The 24,166-nt window shown below is 40.2% G+C and overlaps 1 protein-coding gene and 1 non-coding gene across 2 annotated transcripts in view; both read right to left on the reverse strand.

The window, feature by feature from the left end:
* Positions 1-455: 455 nt before the first annotated feature.
* LOC113879278 lies at positions 456-619 on the reverse strand. The gene has a single exon (XR_003507261.1). It is a non-coding gene; the product is annotated as a U1 spliceosomal RNA (small nuclear RNA).
* NDUFAF2 (NADH:ubiquinone oxidoreductase complex assembly factor 2) overlaps positions 457-24,166 on the reverse strand; it is a 166,661-nt gene continuing 142,951 nt past the window's right edge. The window contains exon 4 of the mRNA XM_027519935.1: positions 457-3,635. Within this exon, the coding sequence (XP_027375736.1) occupies positions 3,387-3,635 (249 nt within the window). The 3' untranslated portion in view covers positions 457-3,386. The remainder of the gene's footprint in view (positions 3,636-24,166) is intronic.

The following is a 24,166-nucleotide window of genomic DNA, read 5'->3' on the forward strand; positions in this document are numbered from 1 at the left end:
AAAGAAATAAGCTTCTGATGCAGTGAGCTGGAAACCCAATGCTGAGGTCCACTATAACAAACAGCTTCTCACCTATCCTTAGGGGCACTTTATACCTCATCTGCTTTTAAGTTAGAGGAAGTGTGATTCCTATTTAGGAAAGATTGTTTTTATGTTTGCAACTGAGTATAGGCTCACTTTGGTTTGCTTCATATCTGTAATAAACGCATAAGGACAAATTCTGTATTTCTCAAACATATTAAAAGGGGTTCTGTGTTCAAATACCAAGTTTGGGAAACGGGGTAAAGCAATTCATTTCTGCATGATTTCTTGGAGCCTTTTAGGTTACTTTGATTATCATAGACTTTCCTCCCCTCTTTTCCGCCCTTCCTCAAAGAACACAAACAGTTTGAGAAAGCCTAGTCTAAGTGAATTCAGGTTACATTTTATTTATTTATTTATTTATTTAAAATAAATAGGGGAAAGCGCGAACGCAGTCCCCCACTACCACAAATTATGCAGTCGAGTTTCCCACATTTGGGGAAATCGCAGGGGTCAGCACATCCGGAGTGCAATGGATAAGCCTTGCCCTGGGAAAACCACCTTCGTGATCATGGTATCTCCCCTGCCAGGTAAGTATAGGTTACATTTTGAATAGTGTGCTTAATGAGATAGCATTAAAAAAAATCAATATGGTGGTATTGAATCAAGGCTGATAAAAGTAAATAAATGACAGATCTGTTTGTAAAAATAGCAAAGAAAAAGGATAACATAGTGGGGAAAATTATTTCCTCCATTTTTTTTTTTTTTTAATTTTAACTTCAGATATCTAACAGGCTAGACTTATATGGTTAAACCCAACAAGCATTACATGTATACTTGAACAATTTGTATAATAAGGGCTTTGGGGAGAAAAATCCTAGATGCATGTATAGCAGAGACATAGGAAGTCAGGAAGGATTTATCTGAGAGTAGTTAAGGAATATATGATACTATTTTAAAATGAACATTTTAACTTCTGAAATTAAAACTGCATGGGTTTGGAGTCTGTTTTGAAGAGAGATGATGAAGAACATTTTCATTAGAAAACTTGCAAATACCCCAAATATAGCTATTTAAAATATGAAATATGGTAGACGAGTAAATAATTTATGTAAAACTTTGATTCTGCTGTGCATGTGTCTGGCCTAAAAGCCTTGTATAAAGACAAGATTATTTAGAAAGGCAGTCTTATCTAGGTCAAGCTTATAGTCTCATTTTTATGTAGGACTAAATGATCTCAGAACCCTGTTCTGATACCACCTAACAGTATAACCAGTCATCCTAAAAATGTTAGTCTAGAGCAAAGTAATGTGGATGGATTACTACAAACTTTATTCTTACCTCTCAGAATCACTTTGAAAATACACACTTGAATGAGTGGGCCAGTATCATCTTCTTACTGTTAACTATTGGCTAAGGTTTTCTTTTTTTGTAAAACAGGTATTTTAAAATGAAACTATACAAATTAAAATTAATGTAAATTTTGTCGTATATATTAAGATACTTCTAAACTCCCACTCCAGTCTTCTTGCCTGGAGAATTTCATGGACAGAGGAGCCTGATGGGCTACAGTCCATACGGCTGCAAAGACTAGGACAGGACTGAGTGACTCAGCACACACGCCCGCACAAAACAGCCTACATGGCAAACATCTGCAAGAGATGCACACAGAATACGATTAATAAGCTGGCAGGAATTTGGTAGTAGAAGCATTCTATCATGTTAGAATCTTTCCTGTAATCAAGGATTCAAGGACATGTTACTTTACAGGCAATTACACAACAAATTTTATGTCTTTATATTGCCTAGGAGCTAGTTCTTTTTTTGCCTAACTTTGGTAAAATGTAATACTACTTTATAATAACGTAAACAGAATAATTAACCTGATAGTAACAGGGCTGCTTGAATGTTAATATTACCTAAGGGCTTTTTTGGTCATTCCTTAAGTCTTATGGTGATTACATTTGATTACTTGTTTCAGTATAAAATGTTTCTGTAGTTTATTTCTTAAGCAATTAAACATTTTACATTCTATTAAGTAAAAATCTCAACCTATGTGTTTTTAGGAATTCATTATTAAACACTTAACCAAGGATTTTCTTATATTATTCAGAGCATTAAGATCTAAGTCTTTTCTTCAGTCCATGTTTATTGAGTAGTTGTTACAATGCCAAACACTGTTAGAGATCTCTATATTAGAACTATGTTAGAATTAGAACTGGGAGAGGGGTTTGGGAGAAAATGGATACATTTTATGGCTGACTCCCTTTGCTGTACCTGAAGCTACCATAACATTGATAATCAGCTATACCCCAATACAAAATAAAAAGTTCAAAGTTTGAGAAAGAAAACCATAAATGGAAAAAAAAAATAATTAGAACTATTAGCAATAGAAACTTGGTTATGTACTTCAGAAAGTGACCTTTCTAAAACACTTTTGTATATAATCTATTTTAATGTTATCATGTATCTATACTTTTCAATATACAAATCACTGTAATCGAGTAACAGTGGAATCACTTTCTGAGAACTCTGCTCTATTTTCCATTTCTTCAAAGTAATTTTTAATCTTACAGAACTAAACTATTACTGTACCATTTCTTTGTTTACCATCCTTTCAGACTATTGTGATAGATTCTTTACTTCTACTGGTCCAAATACCTTTCTTTAAAACTCCAACCTCAATCCCACCATAAACTAGCTTTGGTCCCATCTATTCATCAAGATAGTTTTTTTTTTTTTTCATTTATCAAGTAAATTTTCTTGGCCTCCACATGCCTCATCCAAGTTCATGTTTTTGATTAGTCCTTTAGAATTTACTGTCCTTTAGAATCTATAGAAATTATAGTCCTTTAGAATCCTTTAGAATCTATAGAAATAGCAGTCTTTACTTCTAAGCTCAATATTTACCCTTACCGTTTCTACTTAGATACATGGGAGCAATCCAAAGAGGGAAAAATCTAAGACAATTCATAAACAGAGAATTTCCATATTCTCTAATTCCTATAGATCCTTTAGAATTATAGAAATTAGTCCTTTAGAGTCTTTAGAAACAGCAGTCTTCTGAGCTCAATATTTATTTACCCTTACCATTTCTACCAAGATATATGGAAACAAATAAAAGAGGAAAAAACTAAGCAAATTCATAAGTGGAATGATGACTGAATAAACCAAGTGAAGGATTTAAGTCTACAAGAAGTTAGGTTTTGATGGTTGATAATCTCACACTTACACAACAGTGAAAGCAAGATCTTAAGCTTAAGGGAAAAGAGAACTAGAGTAGAGATGGAAAGCACAAAGTAACTTTTTACTTTTATTTGTTAAAATAGTCACATACATATAAATAAAACTTTACCACAGTACGCTCATTGACTGTGGCCCTTGTCACCATGCGGCATCCAGGATCCTGGCTGAAAGGTTTTGCCAGTGCTGGTGGGACTCACTGAGGGTTCGTCTTTTCCAAAGTATGGAGCAGAGGCATGCCCTTTAATCTGAGTTTGAACTGGTGGAGGAAGTTCCTTGTTGCTCTCCTCCTGAAGAAGCTTTTCTTTTTCATAAAAATCTTGGCTTTTCATTTGAATTTCTTCTCTGCATTTTTCATTCTTCATTATTTCCTGCATACATATATAAATGGAAGAAATAATTAAATTTCTAGTTAGAAGAAAACCCAAACTACAGGTTTTATAAAAATAAAATAGCTGGTGAAAAAATAAAGTACATATAGACATGATTCTTGCTTTGCATTTACATAATATATAGATACATACAGGGTAACTTTGAAAAAGCTATCTGATTATATATTGATGTTATTTTGAATTAAACAGCTATGTCCTGGTATACAATAATAAAAAGAAGGGTGGGAACACGAAATAGACATACTTACTTCCCAGGAAGTGAAACAAACCACTTAACATGAAATATTAGTACATCTAGATATGAAATATTACACAAGAGCATAAAAGTCACTCTTATCAAAAGCTTTTCCAAATACAACAGCTATTTACCACCTCAGAGACTAATCAGTGATGTGTACTACTGGAGATGAGGTGACGCTGAGAAGGCCTCTGAGAGGTGCTCCTGCCAGTCTTTTCTCTGTGGGATTTAATGCATGCCAGGACCAAAACCCATCAATTTTCCTTCTTCCACCAGAGTGGTATGGCAGTGAGGAGGAGGACGGACACAGAATCACAGTTCAGCATGCCTTAGACGCTAGTTCCACAAAGGCACTCTGCTACTGGAAATGCTTCCTCCAGTAAGTGCAAGCAATTTGTGTGATGCAGCTCTATCACTCAGATTTGCTATTCTATCTGTAAGGATCTATGAAGCAGGGCAAAGGCTAATAGAGTTTTGCCAAGAGAATGCACTGGTCATAGCAAACACCCTCTTCCAACAACACAAGAGAAGACTCTACACATGGACATCGCCAGATGGTCAACACTGAAATCAGATTGATTATATTCTTTGCAGCCAAAGATGGAGAAGCTCTATACAGTCAGCAAAAACAAAACCAGGAGCTGACTGTGGCTCAGACCATGAACTCCTTATTGCCAAATTCAGACTTAAATTGAAGAAAGTAGGGAAAACCACTAGACCATTCAGGTATGACCTAAATCAAATCCCTTATGATTATACAGTGGAAGTGAGAAATAGATTTAAGGGCCTAGATCTGATAGATAAGAGTGCCTGATGAACTATGGAATGAGGTTTGTGACATTGTACAGGAGACAGGGATCAAGACCATCCCCAAGAAAACAAAACGCAAAAAAGCAAAATGGCTGTCTGAGGAGGTCTTACAAATAGCTGTGAAAAGAAGAGAAGCTAGAAGCAAAGGAGAAAAGGAAAGGTATAAGCATCTGAATGCAGAATTCCAAAGAATAGCAAGGATAAGAAAGCCTTCCTCAGCGATCAGTTCAAAGAAATAGAGGAAAACAACAGAATGGGAAAGACTAGAGATCTCTTCAAGAAAATTAGAGATACCAAGGGAACATTGCAAAGATGGGCTCTATAAAGGACAGAAATGGTATGGACCTAACAGAAGCAGAAGATATTAAGAAGAGGTGGCAAGAATACACAGAAGAACTGTACAAAAAAGATCTTCATGACCCAGATAATCACGATGGTGTGATCACTCACCTAGGAATGTGAAGTCAAGTGGGCCTTAGAAAGCATCACTACGAACAAAGCTAGTGGAGGTGATGGAATTCCAGTTGAGCTATTTCAAATCCTGAAAGATGATGCTGTGAAAGTGCTGCACTCAATCAGATCAGATCAGTTGCTCAGTCGTGTCCGACTCTTTGCGACCCCATGAATCGCAGCACGCCAGGCCTCCCTGTCTTCACCAACTCCCGGAGTTCACCCAGACTCACGTCCATTGAGTCAGTGATGCCATCCAGCCATCTCATCCTCTGTCATCCCCTTCTCCTCCTGCCCCCAATCCCTCCCAGCATCAGAGTCTTTTCCAATGACTCAATTCTTCGCATGAGGTGGCCCAAGTACTGGAGTTTCAGCTTTAGCATCATTCCTTCCAAAGAAATCCCAGGGCTGATCTCCTTCAGAATGGACTGGTTGGATCTCCTTGCAGTCCAAGGGACTCTCAAGAGTCTTCTCCAACACCACAGTTCAAAAGCATCAATTCTTTGGCGCTCAGCCTTCTTCACACTCCAACTCTCACATCCATACATGACCAGAGGAAAAACCATAGCCTTGACTAGATGAACCTTTGTTGGCAAAGTAACATCTCTGCTTTTGAATATGCTATCTAGGTTGGTCATAACTTTCCTTCCAAGGAATAAGCGTCTTTTAATTTCATGACTGCAGTCACCATCTGTAGTGATTTTGGAGCCCAGAAAAATAAAGTCTGACACTGTTTCCCCATATATTTCCCATGAAGTGGTGGGACTGGATGCCATGATCTTCGTTTTCTGAATGTTGAGCTTTAAGCCAACTTTTTCACTCTCCTCTTTCACTTTCATCAAGAGGCTTTTGAGTTCCTCTTCACTTTCTGCCATAAGGGTGGTGTCATCTGCATATCTGAGGTTATTGATATTTCTCCCAGCAATCTTGATTCCAGCTTGTGCTTCTTCAGCCCAGCGTTTCTCATGATGTACTCTGCATAGAAGTTAAATAAGCAGGGTGACAATATACAGCCTTGACGTACTCCTTTTCCTATTTGGAACCAGTCTGTTGTTCCATGTCCAGTTCTAACCGTTGCTTCCTGACCTGCATACAGATTCTCAAGAGGCAGGTCAGGTGGTCTGGTATTCCCACTTCTTTCAGAATTTTCCACAGTTTATTGTGATCCACACAGTCAAAGGCTTTGGCATAATCAATAAAGCAGAAGTAGATGTTTTTCTGGAACTCTCTTGCTTTTTTGATGATCCAGCGGATGTTGGAAATTTGATCTGTGGTTCCTCTGCCTTTTCTAAAACCAGCTTGAACATCAGGAAGTTCACGGTTAACATATTGCTAAAGCCTGGCTTGGAGAATTTTGAGCATTACTTTACTAGCGTGTGAGATGAGTGCAATTGTGCGGTAGTTTGAGCATTCTTTGGCATTGCCTTTCTTTGGGATTGGAATGAAAACTGACCTTTTCCAGTGCTGTACTCAATATGTCAGCCAATTTGGAAAACTCAGCAGTGGGCACAGGACTGGAAAAGGTCCGTTTTCATTCCAATCCCAAAGAAAGGCAATGCCAAAGAATGCTCAAACTACCACACAATTGCACTCATCTCACACACTAGTAAACTAATGCTCAAAATTCTCCAAGCCAGGCTTCAGCAATACATGAACCATGAACTTCCAGATGTTCAAGCTGGTCTTAGAAAAGGCAGAGGAACCAGAGATCAAATTGCCAACATCCGCTGGATCATCAAAGAAGCAAGAAAGTTCCAGAAAAATATCTACTTCTGCTTTATTGACTATGCCAAAGCCTTTGACTGTGTGGATCACAATAAACTCTGGAAAATTCTGAAAGAGGTGGAAATACCAGACCACCTGACCTGCTTCTTGAGAATCTGTATGCAGGTCAGGAAGCAACGGTTAGAACTGGACATGGAACAGCAGACTGCTTCCAAATAGGAAAAGGAGTACGTCAAGGCTGTATATTGTCACCCTGCTTATTTAACTTCTATGCAGAGTACATCATGAGAAACGCTGGGCTGAAGAAGCACAAGCTGGAATCAAGATTGCTGGGAGAAATATCAATAACCTCAGATATGCAGATGACACCACCCTTATGGCAGAAAGTGAAGAGGAACTAAAAAGCCTCTTGATGAAAGTGAAAAAGGAGGGTGAAAAAGTTGGCTTAAAGCTCAATATTTAGAAAACGAAGATCATGGCATCTGGTCCCATCACTTCATGGGAAATAGATGGGAAAACAGTGGAAACAGTGTCAGACTATTTTTTGGGGCTACAAAATCACTGCAGATGGTGCCTGCAGCCATGAAATTAAAAGATGCTTACTCCTTGGAAGGAAAGTTATGACCAACCTAGATAGCATATTCAAAAGCACAGTTACTTTGCCAACAAAGGTCCATCTAGTCAAGGCTATGGTTTTTCCAGTGGTCATGTATGGATGTGAGAGTTGGACTGTGAAGAAAGCTGAGCGCCAAAGAATTGATGCTTTTGAACTGTGGTGTTGGAGAAGACTCTTGAGAGTCCCTTGGACTGCAAGGAGATCCAATCCATTCTAAAGGAAATCAGTCCTGAATATTAATGGGAAGGACTAATGCTAAAGCTGAAACTCCAATACTTTGGCCACCTCATGCGAAGAGTTGACTCATTGGAAAAAGACTCTGATGCTGGGAGGGATTGGGGGCAGGAGGAGAAGGGGACGACAGAGGATGAGATGGCTGTATGGCATCACCAACTTGATGGACATGAGTTTGAGTAAACTCTGGGAGTTGGTGATGGACAGGGAGGCCTGGCATGCTGGGATTCAAGGGGTCACAAAAGTTAGACATGACTGAGTGACTGAACTGATTGTACTGATGCCCCTAAACTGGAGAAGGAAATGGCAACCCACTCCAGAATTCTTGCCTGGAGAATATCATGGACAGGGGAGCCTGGTGGGCTATGGTCATGGGACTGCAAAGAGTTGGACACGACTGAGCACACACAGCACATACCCCCAAACAACAATGAATTTGTAATTGTATTTTACTGAAAATAAGACCCATCAAATTTAAGATGAATCACTGATACGTACCACTAAAAAAGGCAATCAAAATTCACATTCTGATTTCAGAGATGTCAAAATTTGAAAAGATAAGCATCTTAAAAACAGGTGAAATAGTAAAAAAAAAAAACCAGTACTTTTTGCTTATCTGTATTTTCTGCTTTTTCTTTAAGATCACAAGGACATCCGATAGTTCTTGAAGAATATGTATGCTTTTATAATATGTTAACGTAATTAATATCTGACAACATTGTCAAAAACAAGTTCTCCCAAGTTATTTTTTAATATCAAGATTTTTAAAAATCACACATCTGGGTATTTAAAAGCATGATGAAATCTTTCTGTTTCTAACATGAATTTCAAGCAAAAATAGTTCTTCAACAAGGTAAACACTGATATTTAAAATCATATTTAAAATAATGGTCTGTACTTCTAGGAAAAGATTTAGAGAGGTTATAACTATCACTAAACTCAAACTTCTAGACACAAAGAAGGATGCATCTAATGAAACTTCTCCCCCAAAGCAAACATGTGAGGGAAGGAATATTTATAAATATTCCTGTAATTTCCATAACACAGGTCAGTTCTGTATGAGTAGTTTAACAACCACAGTAATTATGAGTTTAGAGATAGCTGCTATGACTGAGAGTGAGAATAGCCAGGCTTCTCCTTTCATATATATATATCCTTTAGAATTCTCAGGCCAGGTGACCACTTGCCACAAAGGAAGTCCCTCAATATGATACTGGAAATAATGGAAGTAGATGGAACTCCTTTTTCAGTCTGAGGCCATCTCCACTTCATCTCCAGACTCTGCAAGACCCTCTGTGAAGTGATATGTCAGTATGAAAGCTCTTTCTCCTGGGCAGAATGAAAGGGTCAGGACTGTGCTAAATTTGCACTGGCAGCCACCACAGGTAGCCAAACCTACTGAGAAGCTGGTACGCAGCTCGCTTTGCTTTGGTGTAAGAGGGACAGTCGTAACACCTTTATGGATTTCAGCTCGACTGCTGTAGTCTTACAGCTGGTGCAAGCCTATGCCTTCTGCATAAAAGCAACCAAGGGCAGAGGGCTGTTCTTTTTTCTGCCTTCACTTTTTTCTGCCTCTTTACTCACCATTCTCTGCCAAGTAGTGTCTTATAGCACCTACTGAGGCAAATAAAAAGCCAATCTGTACATGTTAATTATTTTAACATGAAGATTAAAGATTTTAAAGTTGAAAAACATGGAAACCATAGTTTTTCCCTTGAAAATAATTTTTGTCTTTTTTTTTTTTAAACTAATGGTTACCAGACCCCTGCCAACAGCTTCCAGAAGAATTAAACTGAACATAAATCATTTATGAGGGGAAATCTAGTTTTGTAAATATTTGGAGTAGATAAAATGAAAGTAGTTAGGTAGAAAAAATAGGAATTTGTAGACTTGAAGATAAACAGAAGTAATTTTTAAACAAAGCCGATTTTACAGCAGAAATTACTACAAAACGAAGTTTTTCCTCTTAAATTATTTCCTTGGAACAAAGTCACCTTAAGTCTCAATATATTTATCAACAGAAACATTGGTTATTTCAGCATTTTAGGAATACACCAAGGGTAAGTAGGTCTTACATAAATGTTTATATGTTTAAAACAAATATTTATCGTTTAACATGGGCTTCCCTGGTGGCTCAGCAGTAAGGAATCACCTGCGATGCAGGACACTACCTGCAATGCAGGAGACGTGGGCTTGATCCCTGGGTCGGGAAGATCCCCTGGAGAAGGAAATGGCAACCCACTCCAAAATGCTTGCCTGGGAAATCCCATGGACAGAGGAGCCTGGTGGACCTCGGGTCCATTGTGTCCACTGGGTCGCAAGAGTCAGACGCAACTTAGTGACTAAACCACCACCACCTTTTTACATTCTCCAACGTTAAAAAAAAAATAGTTGTATGGTATTTTATCACTTGCATTACACCATGACTTACTTAATGACTACCTCTATTGTTGTTTACAATATTTCACTTTTTCATTTAAAAAACAGCACTTTGATGACTATTCACATAAACAGTTCTTTTACCCAAACACACATCATTTCAATCCCAAATCTATCTTTTACTATCTGTGACACAAAGAAAGTCACTTAATTTTTTCAGGTGCAGTTTATCTGAAAATGGGAATACAGTGACCATGTATGTATAAACATTTATATCTCAAATACTCATATGGATAGTATTCACATTGTTTGATCTTCTGAAAATCTGCAGCTAAAAACATGGGCGCTGAAGCAAGAGTAACTGCATACAAATCTCAGTTTGCCATTTACTAGCTGTGTGACCCTGTTAACGTTGCTTGGCCTCGCTGTGTCTCAGTTTCCTCATGTGTAAAATGGAGATTACAATAGTGTCTTCTTCAGTAGGCTGCTGTAAAGACTGGGAAATAACTGGCTACTACTGGGCAGTTAATAGTCCAACAGAAGAGGATATGAGTGAATTTTAAAATAGTGATTGTTTATTCTGTTCCATTCAAAATAAAACACACCAAACTTGCACCTGTCCCTCTTTCTCACCTCAGGGTAGAAATAAAGTCTCAATACTTATACTTCTAAGTCCTTAAAAATTTAAGCCACTAATTTGTGACATACATTGAGAAACTATTTGTTGTGAACATTTTGTAAATAGCAGAATTCCTACATTAATTGCTATGTTTATGAAGAATGAACAAAACTCATACTTTTGCCAGGATTAAAAAAAAAAAAACTCTCCAATTTAATGTGCTACAGTCTCCAACAAAGCCAGCAACCATTACCACTGGATTGAGAACTAAGGTGTTAGTAAGACACAGTCTACTGGCTTGAAAACACAAGATGGAATAACTGGTGCCAGACTAGTTCCTCTGCCATAAACAACTAGTGAGTGAGTGAGAGTTGCTCAGTTGTGTCTGACTCTTTGCGACACCATTGACTGTCTAGTCCATGGAATTCTCCAGGCCAGAATACTGGAGTCGGTAGCCTTTCTCTTCTCCAGGGAATCTTCCCAACCGAGGGATTGAACACAGGACTCCCGTATTGCAGGTGGATTCTTTACCAGCTGAGCCACAAAGTAAGCCCATAAACAACTAGAAAACTGGACAAAAACACTAAACTCTTCAAATACTAAACAGCAGCCCGTGCCTTACTGTGATCCTTGAGGGAAGGGAAACAAATGAGATGACCCCTGTTTCACCTCAGCTTTCGGCCTGGAGGCATATTATGGGCTGCTGCACAGGAACAGGGAACCCGAGCAGAGGCTGGTGATCTCGCTGAGGTAAAGAGATAGAGACAGTTGGGTAGGGAGTCTGAGGAAGCTGGAATCTGTGCGGCAGAGCATCAGAACACACACACACACACAGTTCTAGAAACCTGCATAGGAGTACCCTGAGTGTTCACCTGAGTATTAATCTGCATATGGATGAGACTCCACAGGGTCATGAAGGTCAATTTCTGGCTAAAGAATAACTACTGAGGAACTGTACACTGAACAGCTGTGGTAGCTTACATGAGACTAGCTGTAAGTTGTCCATTTCAGTTGTAATGGACCAGAGATTCCTCACCAAACCTGAAGGGCATTTAGTATAGAGACTTCAGAAGGATACCTCCAAGGGGTAAGGATAAATAAGCACACAAATCCTAGAATGTGAAGTCAAGTGGGGCTTAGAAAGCACCACTACACACAAAGCTAGTGGAGGTGATGGAATTCCAGTTGAGCTATTTCAGATGCTAAAAGATGATGCTGTGAAAGTGCTGCACTCAATATGCCAGCAAATTTGGAAAACTCAGCAGTGGCCACAGGACTGGAAAAGGTCCATTTTCATTCCAATCCCAAAGAAAGGCAATGCCACAGAATGCTCAAACTACCACACAATTGCACTCATCTCACACGCTAGTAAACTAATGCTCAAAATTCTCCAAGCCAGGCTTCAGCAATACGTGAACTGTGAACTTCCAGATGTTCAAGCTGGTTTTAGAAAAGGCAGAGGAACCAGGGATCAAATTGCCAACATCCACTGGATCATCGAAAAAGCAAGAGAGTTCCAGAAGAACATCTATTTCTGCTTTGTTGACTATGCCAAAGCCTTTGACTGTGCGGATCACAATAAACTGTGGAAAATTCTGAAAGAGATGGGAATACCAGACCACCTGACCTGCCTCTTGAGAAACCTGTATGCGGGTCAGGAAGCAACGGTTAGAACTGGACATGGAACAACAGACTGGTTCCAAATAGGAAAAGGAGTACGTCAAGGCTGTATATTGTCACCCTGCTTATTTAACTTCTATGCAGAGTACATCATGAGAAACGCTGGGCTGGAAGAAGCACAAGCTGGAATCAAGATTGCCGGGAGAAATATCAATAACCTCAGGTATGCAGATGACACCACCCTTATGGCAGAAAGTGAAGAGGAAATAAAGAACCTCTTGATGAAAGTGAAAGAGGAGAGTGAAAAAGTTGGCTTAAAGCTCAACATTCAGAAAATGAAGATCATGGCATCTGGTCCCATCACTTCATGGCAAATAGATGGGGAAATAGTGGAAATAGTGTCAGACTTTATATTTTGGAGCTCCAAAATCACTGCAGATGGTGATTGCAGCCATGAAATAAAAAGACGCTTACTCCTTGGAAGGAAAGTTATGACCAACCTAGATAGCATATTCAAAAGCAGAGACATTACTTTACCAACAAAGGTCCGTCTAGTCAAGGCTATGGTTTTTCCAGTGGTCATGTATGGATGTGAGAGTTGGACTGTGAAGAAAGCTGAGCGCCGAAGAATTGATGCCTGTGGTGTTGGAGAAGACTCTTGAGAGTCCCTTGGACTGCAAGGAGATCCAACCGGTCCATTCTAAAGGAAATCAGTCCTGGGTGTTCATTGGAAGGAATGATGCTAAAGCTGAAATTCCAGTACTTTGGCCACCTCATGCGAAGAGTTGACTCACTGGAAAAGACTCTGATGCTGAGAGGGATTGGGGGCAGGAGGAGAAAGGGACGACAGAGGATGAGATGGCTGGATGGCATTACTGACTCGATGGACTTGAGTCTGAGTGAACTCTGGGAGTTGGTGATGGACAGGGAGGCCTGGCGTGCTGCAATTCATGGGGTCGCAAAGAGTCAGACACGACTGAGCGACTGATCTGATCTGATAGCTTCAAATGAAAGAAGACTGTTGTGAGCACATGCAGCACTCAAATTAACAGCACCACCTGGGGGACAGATGATGCCTCATTCCCTCCCTACTCCCACCTGACAAAACAGCCTTTGCCCACCAAACCTTCCATGTCTTGCAAACCTTCCATTGTCCTGGCTTCCAAAGGCCCTTCTCCACTGAAGCTGCCTCTGGTGGGGTGGAGAAACAAAATTCATGCATGAGGTCAACTTGTTTCTGAGAAGGTCACATCAAAGAGTCCCCTGGAGTGAAGCACTGAAGGATACCATTCTCAACCAATCTCAGGGAAGAAGAGGGAAAAAAGAAAAAACCACATACTGACAATAGAGAAAGCACAAGCTGTACCAAAATCTGGTGTTTCAGAAATTTCCCCAAATATGTTGTTTATGAATGACCATTGTTCTGTGACAGTCTCATTTCAACAGGCACCAGGGGTGTTTAGCTGGAGCAAATTAGCTTAGGCTTGAGTTATTTACAGTAGAGACTTGATATTGGAAAAACAGACAAACTCATTTGTGAAAAGTATCATGTTAAATGTTTGAATTTCTGTATTTCTTTAGTCAAATTATAAATCACCATTGTTTGTGAAGGATTACACGGAAAAGGAGATTAAAAAAAAAAAAGCTTTGTATGCCCTTAACAAGCTTAACCTTGTTTTTGTAGTATAGACAAGTTAATGGTTACTTATTATGTTAGTGGTATTGTTTAGTTGCTAAGTTGTGTCCAACTCTTTGCAACCCTACGGACTGTAGTCTGCCAGCCTCCTCTGTCCACGGGATTTTCCAGGCAAGAATACTGAACTGGGTAGCCATTTCCTTTTCCAGGGGATCTTCCTGATCCAGGGATCGAACCTGCATCTCCTACACTGGCAGGTGGATTCTTTACTGCTGAGCACCCAGAAGCCCTACTTATTGTGTACTATTTATTAATTCGGTGACGACAACTCAAGCCCCTAAAATGTTGTAGCTCAAGTCCTTTTCAATGCTACTTCTTTGCTAAGTTCAGTTCAGTTCAGTCCAGTCACTCAGTCTGTCCAACTCTTTACGACCCCATGGGCTGCAGCACGCCAGGCTTCCAGGTCCATCACCAACTCCCAGAAGCTATTCAAACTCGTGTCCATCGAATCGGTGATGCCATCCAATCATCTTATCCTCTGTCATCCCTTTTGCTAAGAGCTCTGCTTAAGATAAGCCCTTTTAGTAGCTGTACTATTGTTCTCCTGAATGTTGCAAATTAATAGGTGTGGTAATGACAAAAGAGAGCTATCTCTGGGAGATGGTGAAGGACAGGGAAGCCTGGCATGCTGCAGTCCATGGGGTCACAAGAGTCGGACACGCACTGAGCGACCGAACAACAGCAATGACAAGAGTTTATAAGGTTGTTTTCTCCTTTAATGAACAAAATACAAAAATGAAGCTTGAAAACGCAATTTTCAGACATGATGACTCAAAGACATTAGGAATTATTAATATATAATCCCATTCCAATCATATAGTCCCATATGTGAAAATCTAGTACATGCGACTTTTCCAAGATGGTGAAGAAATAGGCTCAAATATACAGTTATAGCCATTGGAGATATTACATAACAGAACAGGCTACTTGGACTATAAAAAAGAGGTAAAACAATGGATGGAATAGAACTAGAGATCTCTAAGATGATGTCTTGGGAGAGATAAAGGGAACTGAGGCAATGTAAACTTGAACCCTGGAACTATACTCTAGTTATTGGAGAGAAGGGAGAGGGCGATCTATAAGTGCTCTCTTGTGGATACCTCAGCTTGCCTGGAACAAAGCTTAGATTACTTAGAAAGTGTATGGCAAATAGCAGGGGGAGAAGTGGAAGCAGTGACAGATTTTCTTTTCTTGGACTCCAAATTTACTGCAGATGGTGACTGCAGCCACGAAATTAAAAGATGCTTGCTCCTTGGAAGGAAAGCTATGATAAACTTAGACAATGTATTAAAAAGCAGAGACATCACTTTGCCGACAAAAGCCCATCTAGTCAAAGCCATGTTTTTTTCCAGTAGATATGTACGGACGTGACACTCGCTGGTGGTCTAGAGGTTAGGAGTCAGCTCTCTCACGGCTTGGGTTTGATTCCTGGTCAGGGAAGCCTTTCGGGGCTTCCCTGGTAACTCAGCTGGTAAAGAATCCACGTGCAATGCAGGAGATCCCAGTTCGATCCCTGCGTTGGGAAGATTCCCTGGAGAAGGGATAGGCTACCCACTCCAGTATTCTTGGGCTTCCCTGGTGCCTCAGATAGTAAAGAATCCACCCGCAATGCAGGAGATCTGGTTTTGATCCCTGGGTTGGAAAGATCCCCTAGAGGAGGGCAAGGCAACCCACTCCAGTGTTCTTGCCTGGAGAATCCCACGGACAGAGGAGCCTGGTGGGCTACAGTCCACAGGGTTGCAAAGAGTCAGACACGACTGAAGTTACTGAGCACTAGCATGATGTATGGATGTCAGAGTTGGACCATAAATAAGGCTGAGTGCCGAAGAATTAAGCTTTTGAACTGTGGTGCTGGAGAAGACTCTTGCCAGTCCCTTAGACAGCAAGGAGATCAAACCAGTCAATCTTAAAGGAAATCAATCCTGAATATTCACTGGAAGGACTGATGCTGAAGTTGAAGCTGAAGCTCCAATACTTTGGCCACTTGATGCAAAGAGCCAAGTCACTGGAAAAGACCCTGATACTGAGAAAGACTGAAGGCAAAAGGAGAAGAGGGTGGCAAAGGATGAAATGGTTAGATAGCACACTGACTCAATGGATACGAATTTGAGCAAACTCCAGTAGACAGTAGAAGATAAAGGAGCCTGGCGTGCCACAGTCCATGGGGTTCCAAAGAGTAGGGCATGACCTACAGACTGAACAACAACAACTGGAGAAAGAAAAGGGCTGAGACCTGGGGCTGAGAACTGAGTGAGTTAAAATGGTTACCCAAAGATTTTTCTGTCTCAGGTATCCATGTCATTCCGCATGTCTGGGGCCACACTGGGACAAGAGGTAAAGGAATGAACAATTCTGAGTCTAAATTATTAAACGGAATTGAGTATTTGGACACTGATCTAAGCACATATATAACAGCATTTATGAATATTTACTATTAACATATACCTTTTGAACAAGAGGAAGATAAATACAAATGACCCATTATTAATAACTGAAGATATGTAAAGTGTCACTAGTATTTTTTAATTTAGTCTGCCTATTTGTATGTGCCACATGTATGTATAAATAAAAATGAAAAACTGTTTTCATGATATAATTCAGGAGCTCAATCCCCTAACCTTATTTCTCTCTTTAGAATCTCAGCCTCATCAATGGAAAATTCTTCTGTCAAGGAGTATTTTAGTAACACACTCTATATACATATATATGATGGTGTGATATTCATTTAAAGATAAAATTCTGTAATAGACTTCAAAATTATTTTGTAATTCTTATACAAATAGAACTGGAAATGGAATATAGAGCTAATGGTCAGTCCTTTATTAGGAAATTCTGTTTATTTTTAAGTTGCTATGAATCCAGCTAGGAAGAAAGGCAGACAGAACACAGTTACATATAATATAACCCATTTTTTCTTTAAGATTCTGCCTTCACACTCCTCTGGAGTTTGGTATTTATAAATGATCTCCATTTGGTTTCAAGTACTTGTGAATTTCAAGTATATCACATATAACTATGTTCAAACTTAAGTACAAAAGAAATCCCAAGATTAAAAAAATCTAAATACAGTTTAAAGTAAATTCGGCAGTGTTTCATTGTTAGAAAGTTTACTATATTCAAAAGCAAGTAAAAGCTTAGGAGTCAGTCTTATGACTAATGATGAAACTGCCCATGTCACTGGATTTTTTTTTCAGCCTTCTATGGGAACAACAAGAACATGGCTGTTTCATAATGACCCAGTTATATTACATACAAAAACATGAACCTAAATTCTTTAAAGTCTTAATTTAACATTTTAAATTAGCAATACATTTGTGGCAAAAGCTTAATATAATTTATCTCGAATAATTACTGAATGTAGATACATACCTTTCAAAGTACACATAAGACAAAGATATTACATGCTAATTTTAGCCTTAGAAACAGATCAACTTTCTAAAATATTTGAATTACTAAACACATTCTCCCCTATCCATACATTTTTCACCTCTCACTAGATCATGTGATATACACAATATATTTTACTTTGACAGCTCCATGTTCTTCCCATAATTTAAATTCTATATACCAATAAATAATTTTCAGCATAATGGATACTAAAAATTTTAAAGTATGAATATATTGCCTTTGCTCGCTCAGTCACATCAATCTTGTCTGACTCTGCGACCCCATGGACTGTAGCCCCCAGGCTCCACTGTCCATAAGATTCTCCAGACAAGAATACTGGACTGGGTTGCCATGCCTCCTCCAGAGGATCTTCCCGACTCAGGGATGGAACTCAGGTTCCGCAAGTCTCCTGCATTGTAGGTGGATTCTTTCCCCATCGAGCCACCTGGGAAGCCCATGTTACCTTTGAGTCCATTAAAAAAAACATTTTGAAGAATACAAAAAGATTTAATAACTAGATTTAAATGAAGACTCGGCATGAAGTATGACACAGGTCCTCAAACCTTAGAGACACTTGGCTACTATAAAGTGGTCTTATCCAGAAAGTAGCCTCCCAGTATATGCCACACACTCCACCCCCACAATCAACACAATTATAATGGGAATTTGGTTTATAACTGTTTCAAAATATTTTAAAATTAATATTATCTTTTACAGTATCAATTGTGCAACATCAGTTCAGTTCAGTTGCTCAGTCGTGTCTGACTCTTTGCAACCCCATGAATTGCAGCACGCCAGGCCTCCCTGTCCATCGCCAACTCCTGGAGTTCACTCAGACTCATATCCATCGAGTCGGTGATGGCATCCAGCCATCTTATCCTCTGTTGTCCCCTTCTCCTCCTGCCCCCAATCCCTCCCAGCATCAGAGTCTTTTCCAATGAGTCAATTCTTCATGAGGTGGCCTTTGGCATGAGGTGGCCAAAGTACTGGAGTTTCAGCTTTAGCATTAGTCCTTCCAATGAACACCCAGGACCCATCTCCTTTAGAATGGACTGGTTGGATCTCCTTGCAGTCCAAGGGACTTTCAAGAGTCCTCTCCAACACCACAGTTCAAAAGCATCAATTCTTCGGCGCTCAGCTTTCTTCACAGTCCAACTCTCACATCCATACACGACCACTGGAAAAACCATAGCCTTGACTAGATGGACCTTTGTTGGCAAAGTAATGTCTCTGCTTTTGAATATGCTATCTAGGTTGGTCATAACTTTCCTTCCAAGGAGTAACCATCTTTTAATTTCATGGCTGCAATCACCATCTGCAGTGATTTTGCAACATACCAAGAAACAATTCAGACCTCACAAAAGCAGTAGGGATGCCTAAGCTTGAAAATATTGCCAAATTGTTTCAACTACATTTTCTAGTTCTACAAGTTGCACTGCCAGGATGAAATAATAAGTTATTAGATCACCCTTTTAAAAATACATGAAAGAGAGAATAGGAAAAAAATGGGGGAGGGGAGGTACATAGGTCACCAAAGGTACTTTTTGTTCAGACCAGAGGCAACGCCTGTTAGATTAGTAATCAAAAATGAATTTAATCTTGCCTGGATGGGAGTAGAAGCCAAAAGGGTAAATAAATGACAGAGCTTAGGTGAGTACGATAGCACTGGGTTGCTTAGAAATCTATTAGAATGAAACAACCACCAAGCAAGCTCTGCTTTAACAGAAGCTGTTCCTGCTATGTGTTCCCACCAGTCACTCGTGTGCCTCTGCCAAATCAAAGTCACATTTGATTTATTCACATCCAAGTCTACTGCAAACAGACTTTGATCAATTACAATAATGAAAATGCAGACTGAGTCTCGTTGTTTTGACATGCTTTCTTGAACTTTCCTCCTGCATTTTCTCAAAACATTTCTAATTGCAAGAAGTTGATCTCAATGGTTCTTATTATTTGAGGGAACAAATTGTAAGGTTTGTTTATATTCCTTGCTGGCTAAGAATTTCTGGCATTGAGTTTTCTTTCTTTGAACCTGAGCCAGATTAATTATTAAATCTCAAAATGTCACTAAAATGAACTAATCACAGAGCTCAAGTCATTAATAGTTTTGCAGGTGGTACTTCCCTTAATAAAACAAATGAACTTCCATATATATGAAAAAAAAAGACCTTTGAACATAAAGACACAATTATTTAATTGAAAAAGGAATTTAGCAGTTAAACATTAATAAAAAATTAATTAGAGCCATTTAATATTAGTCCTCTTTAATGGAACTGCCCTGGTGGGAGACAAAGAAAACCTTGCTCCTTGTTTGAGAAGTGGTAAAGACCACAGTCCCTGGAAGAGAAAGCGATGTCAGGTCCCCATGGCTTTCAAGGCATGGGCTATGAGAGTGGGAGAGAAATGACGGAGGGGCTGAGCCCTGGAGGCTCCATATGTGAATGACTGCTAACATATATCGAGCTGTTATATGCCAGCTGCTGTAGGGAGAAAAGAGGTCTTCTCCCCTAGGTTGGGAGAGGGAAGTAGTGGAGTTGTGTGAGAAGAGGTGAGACACAAGTCAGAGAAGCTGCAGCTCCCACTGTACAGAATCTGCCCTAGAGATTCGAAAATGTCATGGTTGGGGCTTTCCCTCCCCAGGACCTAATCCAGGGATAATGTCCCCTGATACAAGGGATAACAGGACCTGGAGTCCTGCAAGATATACTTATCCATTCATGCACTCTTTATTTAGTACATACATACTGGGCACCTACACTTCAAGGCCCTGGGTATACAGAGGATAAAAACTGGCTCTGACTCTTATGCAGCATCCTTGGGGGCAGAGAAGAGGACAGGCCAAGGAAGCAGCTTGCTGCAACACAGACTTATGGAGGAGTCAAGGTAGGGAAGAGCAGAGTTATGGGTTCTTTCCTACTCTCTCATTCACTCTCATTCATTAGTTCCTTCACACATTAAGAGCCCACTATCTACCAAGGGTACAGAGTTAAAGGAAACAATTTTTACCCTGTTGTTAAGGAACTCACCATCTAGGAAAGAGAGACAGGTAAAAAATTAATTAAATATGAAATATGAGAAGTTCTGTGATAATATCAAGCAAAGAATGTTACCAGATGGCAGAAGAAAAGCTGGTGTTCATATTATTATCCACAAGGTGGGGAGTAGGGGGTTAGAAATGACTTCCGGGAGAGGATAACAGCTGAGTCTTAACAACTGGAATTAACCAGAAAACTGAGAAGAGCGCGCATCCTGGGAAAAGGTAAGTGCACGCTCAGAGGCATGAAGGAGTAAAGCAGCACAGTGAATTCAGGACACCGTAAGTAGTTCACACTCCATGAGGAGGCCAGAACACTCTGAGTTTATAATGTGACATTAGGACATTCAGATTCTACCCTGAACTATTATGACTTCTGAAGCAAGACTGGATTTCCAGACAGAGAGTAGAGAAAGCTCAGTTAATTTGAATTTCAGATAAACAAACAATAATTACTCTAAGTACGTCCTAAACATTGCCTGGGGCATACTCATAATTATTGCCTGAAATTCATATTTAACCAGGTGCCCTGTATTTCTTGGAGGAGGTCTTCCCTGGTGGCACAGGGGTAAAGAATCTGCCTGTCAATGCAGGAGACACAAGAGACATGGGTTCTATCCCTCAGTCAGGAAGACGCCCTGGAGAAGGAAACGGCAACCCACTCCAGTATTCTTGCTTGGGAAATCCCATGGACAGAGGAGCCTGGCAGGCCACAGTCCATGGGGTTGCAAAGAGTTGGACACGATTGAGCACAACAACACAACTAGCTGTACTTTTTTATTTGTAAAATATGCCAACCATAGCAAGAGACTGAACATTTTAAAAAAAGGTTCTGGAAACTGTACAAACTGAACTGGAGGGAAGGTGAGGTTGGAAGAGAGAAATCAGTAGGGTGCATCTGCAGAAATATCAGTGAGAAATCATCAGGACAGGAACCAAGGCAATGGGAGTGAGATGGACAGTAAAGGACAGACTGGTAAGATATTCAAAAGGAGAAAGGTCTTGGTCACCAAGTACGTGGAGGTGAAGGAGACCAGGACAATCCTACGTTTCTGATGAAGGATGATGGATAATGCCACTAACCCGGTAGCAAGGAGAGAAAAAGAGGAGCTCCATCTTAGACATACGGAATTTGAGATGTCTATAAAATATCCTCATATTTTGTATGGAACTGTTAGCACCTTCTCAGCCAAACCTCCAAATCCTGAAGTGCTTTAGGACTCAATTCTAGCCCCACTTCTTTGTCTGTACTTTCTCCCCAGGTAACTGTTTCCATATAGAACTGAAGAATCTCAAATTTGCACTTTCGGTGTGACCACTTTCCAAGCTCCAAAATCACACAGTCAACTGTCTAACTGAAGTCTCCCCTTGGATATCTAAGGGATATTTTAAATTAAATATATCCAAGACCAACGAGGCTCAAGAAGACCAGCTCAGGGTCACATCATTAGCTTAGACTTGAGACAGAACCTTCCTTCTCTGCTGTGTTCTTTCCTCTACTCACCATTGCCTCGCGCAGTTCTCAGCAGGCCCTGCACAGTGCTCCGCACACAGCTGGGCTCAGGAGCGCTGCCTCACTGCACTGCTGCCCCGATATGGGGCAGCTTTGCCGTATTCCCCTTCTTCATGTGTTAAGATACAGACAAGCTCCAAGGTGACACCCCACTGCACGTACATAGTACATAGAGAGGGGCATGCTGCTAACAGGCAGCCCGGAGAAGTTAACACCATATTCTCAGAGTAGCCTTTCGGACATATCAAAGGCAAACCTGGGCAGGACCTGGGGAGGAGGAAGAGGCTGCTGGGATGTCCCCATGGTGGGAAGCAGCACTTCAGCTAAGCAGGTACATCAGCCTCCCTTACACAACCGTGTGCATTTAGTAAAACTATTCCTGTTTCCCCTTACTCCCACATCCTCCTAGCACTAACTCCTCCAAAATGTATCTGGAATTGTGTAGTTCTCTCCATCTTCCCTGCCAACAGCATTTCTTGCCTAGATTACAATAGCTTTCTAACAGCTCTTCTGGGTCCTCTATGATCTAATGTCCACATAGAAACCTCTGATACTTGATGCTACTTCCCATTAACAATTCTTTAACAGGTCCTTAGAACAAAACCCAAACTTGCTGATGACAGACACGGAGATACTCTGATCAGCTCCCCCTTCAAGAAAGGACTTGCTTCCAAGGTACGGAGAGTTGTGGCGGGCAGACAGCCTCCACTGTGCAGGCATACCATGGCTTATCAACAGATAGACATCTGTGTTGTTCCTCGTCTTTCACTCCTCCCAGCACTAACTCCTCCAAAATGTATCTGGAATTGTGTAGTTCTCTCCATCTTCCCTGCCAACAGCATTTCTTGCCTAGATTACAATAGCTTTCTAACAGCTCTTCTGGGTCCTCTATGATCTAATGTCCACATAGAAACCTCTGATACTTGATGCTACTTCCCATTAACAATTCTTTAACAGGTCCTTAGAACAAAACCCAAACTTGCTGATGACAGACACGGAGATACTCTGATCAGCTCCCCCTTCAAGAAAGGACTTGCTTCCAAGGTACGGAGAGTTGTGGCGGGCAGACAGCCTCCACTGTGCAGGCATACCATGGCTTATCAACAGATAGACATCTGTGTTGTTCCTCGTCTTTCACTATGCCATATTTTGCACCAAATTATGTATTTTCACCAGCTAATTCTGGGTAGATTTCTAGAAGCTGGATTGCTAAAATAGAGGATAAATGCACATATACATTTGCTATGTCAAAGAGAATGGGTTTCTGGCTGCCTTCGTACCTCTTTCCTCCCTGCACACTCAGTGCCTAGAATGCTTAGCATAGAATAAGCATTCAATATAAACTTGGAATTAATGGATTTGGTATACGCATGTTACTAACTGCTGAATGAGCAGATTAATTCTGTATTTTGCAGTTGTGTTATAAATCCAAATATAAACTTCAATAGCTAGTTATCAAGGAGAAATCATATTCCATGGTTAATAAAGCAAATTCTGATTCTAAGCGACTTAAAGCCCTTCTCTTCATATGCTAGAAATGCTTTAATAACTTAAAAAGTGAGAAAAGATAGGTACAAATTTGTTTGTACTCTTGGGAGCTTACATTCATTAAAAAAAAATCAATGTAGCAAACATGACTCAATTTGCTCTTTTGAAAATTAATAAAATTATTTCTCTCTTTTTCTTTGTATATATTTTATCTGTCAACCATTAACTTAAAATACCACCGCTCAAATACAAAGTTCTAACTTAGGAAGACATTAAGAAGGTTTAATAATAAACCAATTATTTTGGACTTAAAACACTCTTATCCCCTCAGAGAAACAGTTTTACAATAATGGTTATAGTCCCTGTCTAATATATATTAAGCAATTTAACTAGAGTGTAGCATATTTGCAATAAAAAATACCACGTGATAAATGACAGTTCACATCCATAGTGACTATGACTGACTGAGACTTGAAAGCAGGCTGCTGCCATCTCAGAGGGAATTGCTGTCCCCTCAAAAAGGCAAGGGTACCGTGGGGAGGCAGGTGGGTAAGTGGCCCTTCACTTAAGGTGGAGCTCAGGACTCCACTCCCCACACCTCCAGAGAGTACCCATGCATCTCCCTTCCAATGGAGGGACTGGAGGAGGCAGAAAGCAGAGGACAGGCTTGGGAAAGGGTGGGGAGCGGCAGAAAGTGGGCG

The sequence above is a fragment of the Bos indicus x Bos taurus genome, chromosome 20 (assembly GCF_003369695.1).
Source record: "Bos indicus x Bos taurus breed Angus x Brahman F1 hybrid chromosome 20, Bos_hybrid_MaternalHap_v2.0, whole genome shotgun sequence".
Lineage (NCBI taxonomy): Eukaryota > Metazoa > Chordata > Mammalia > Artiodactyla > Bovidae > Bos > Bos indicus x Bos taurus.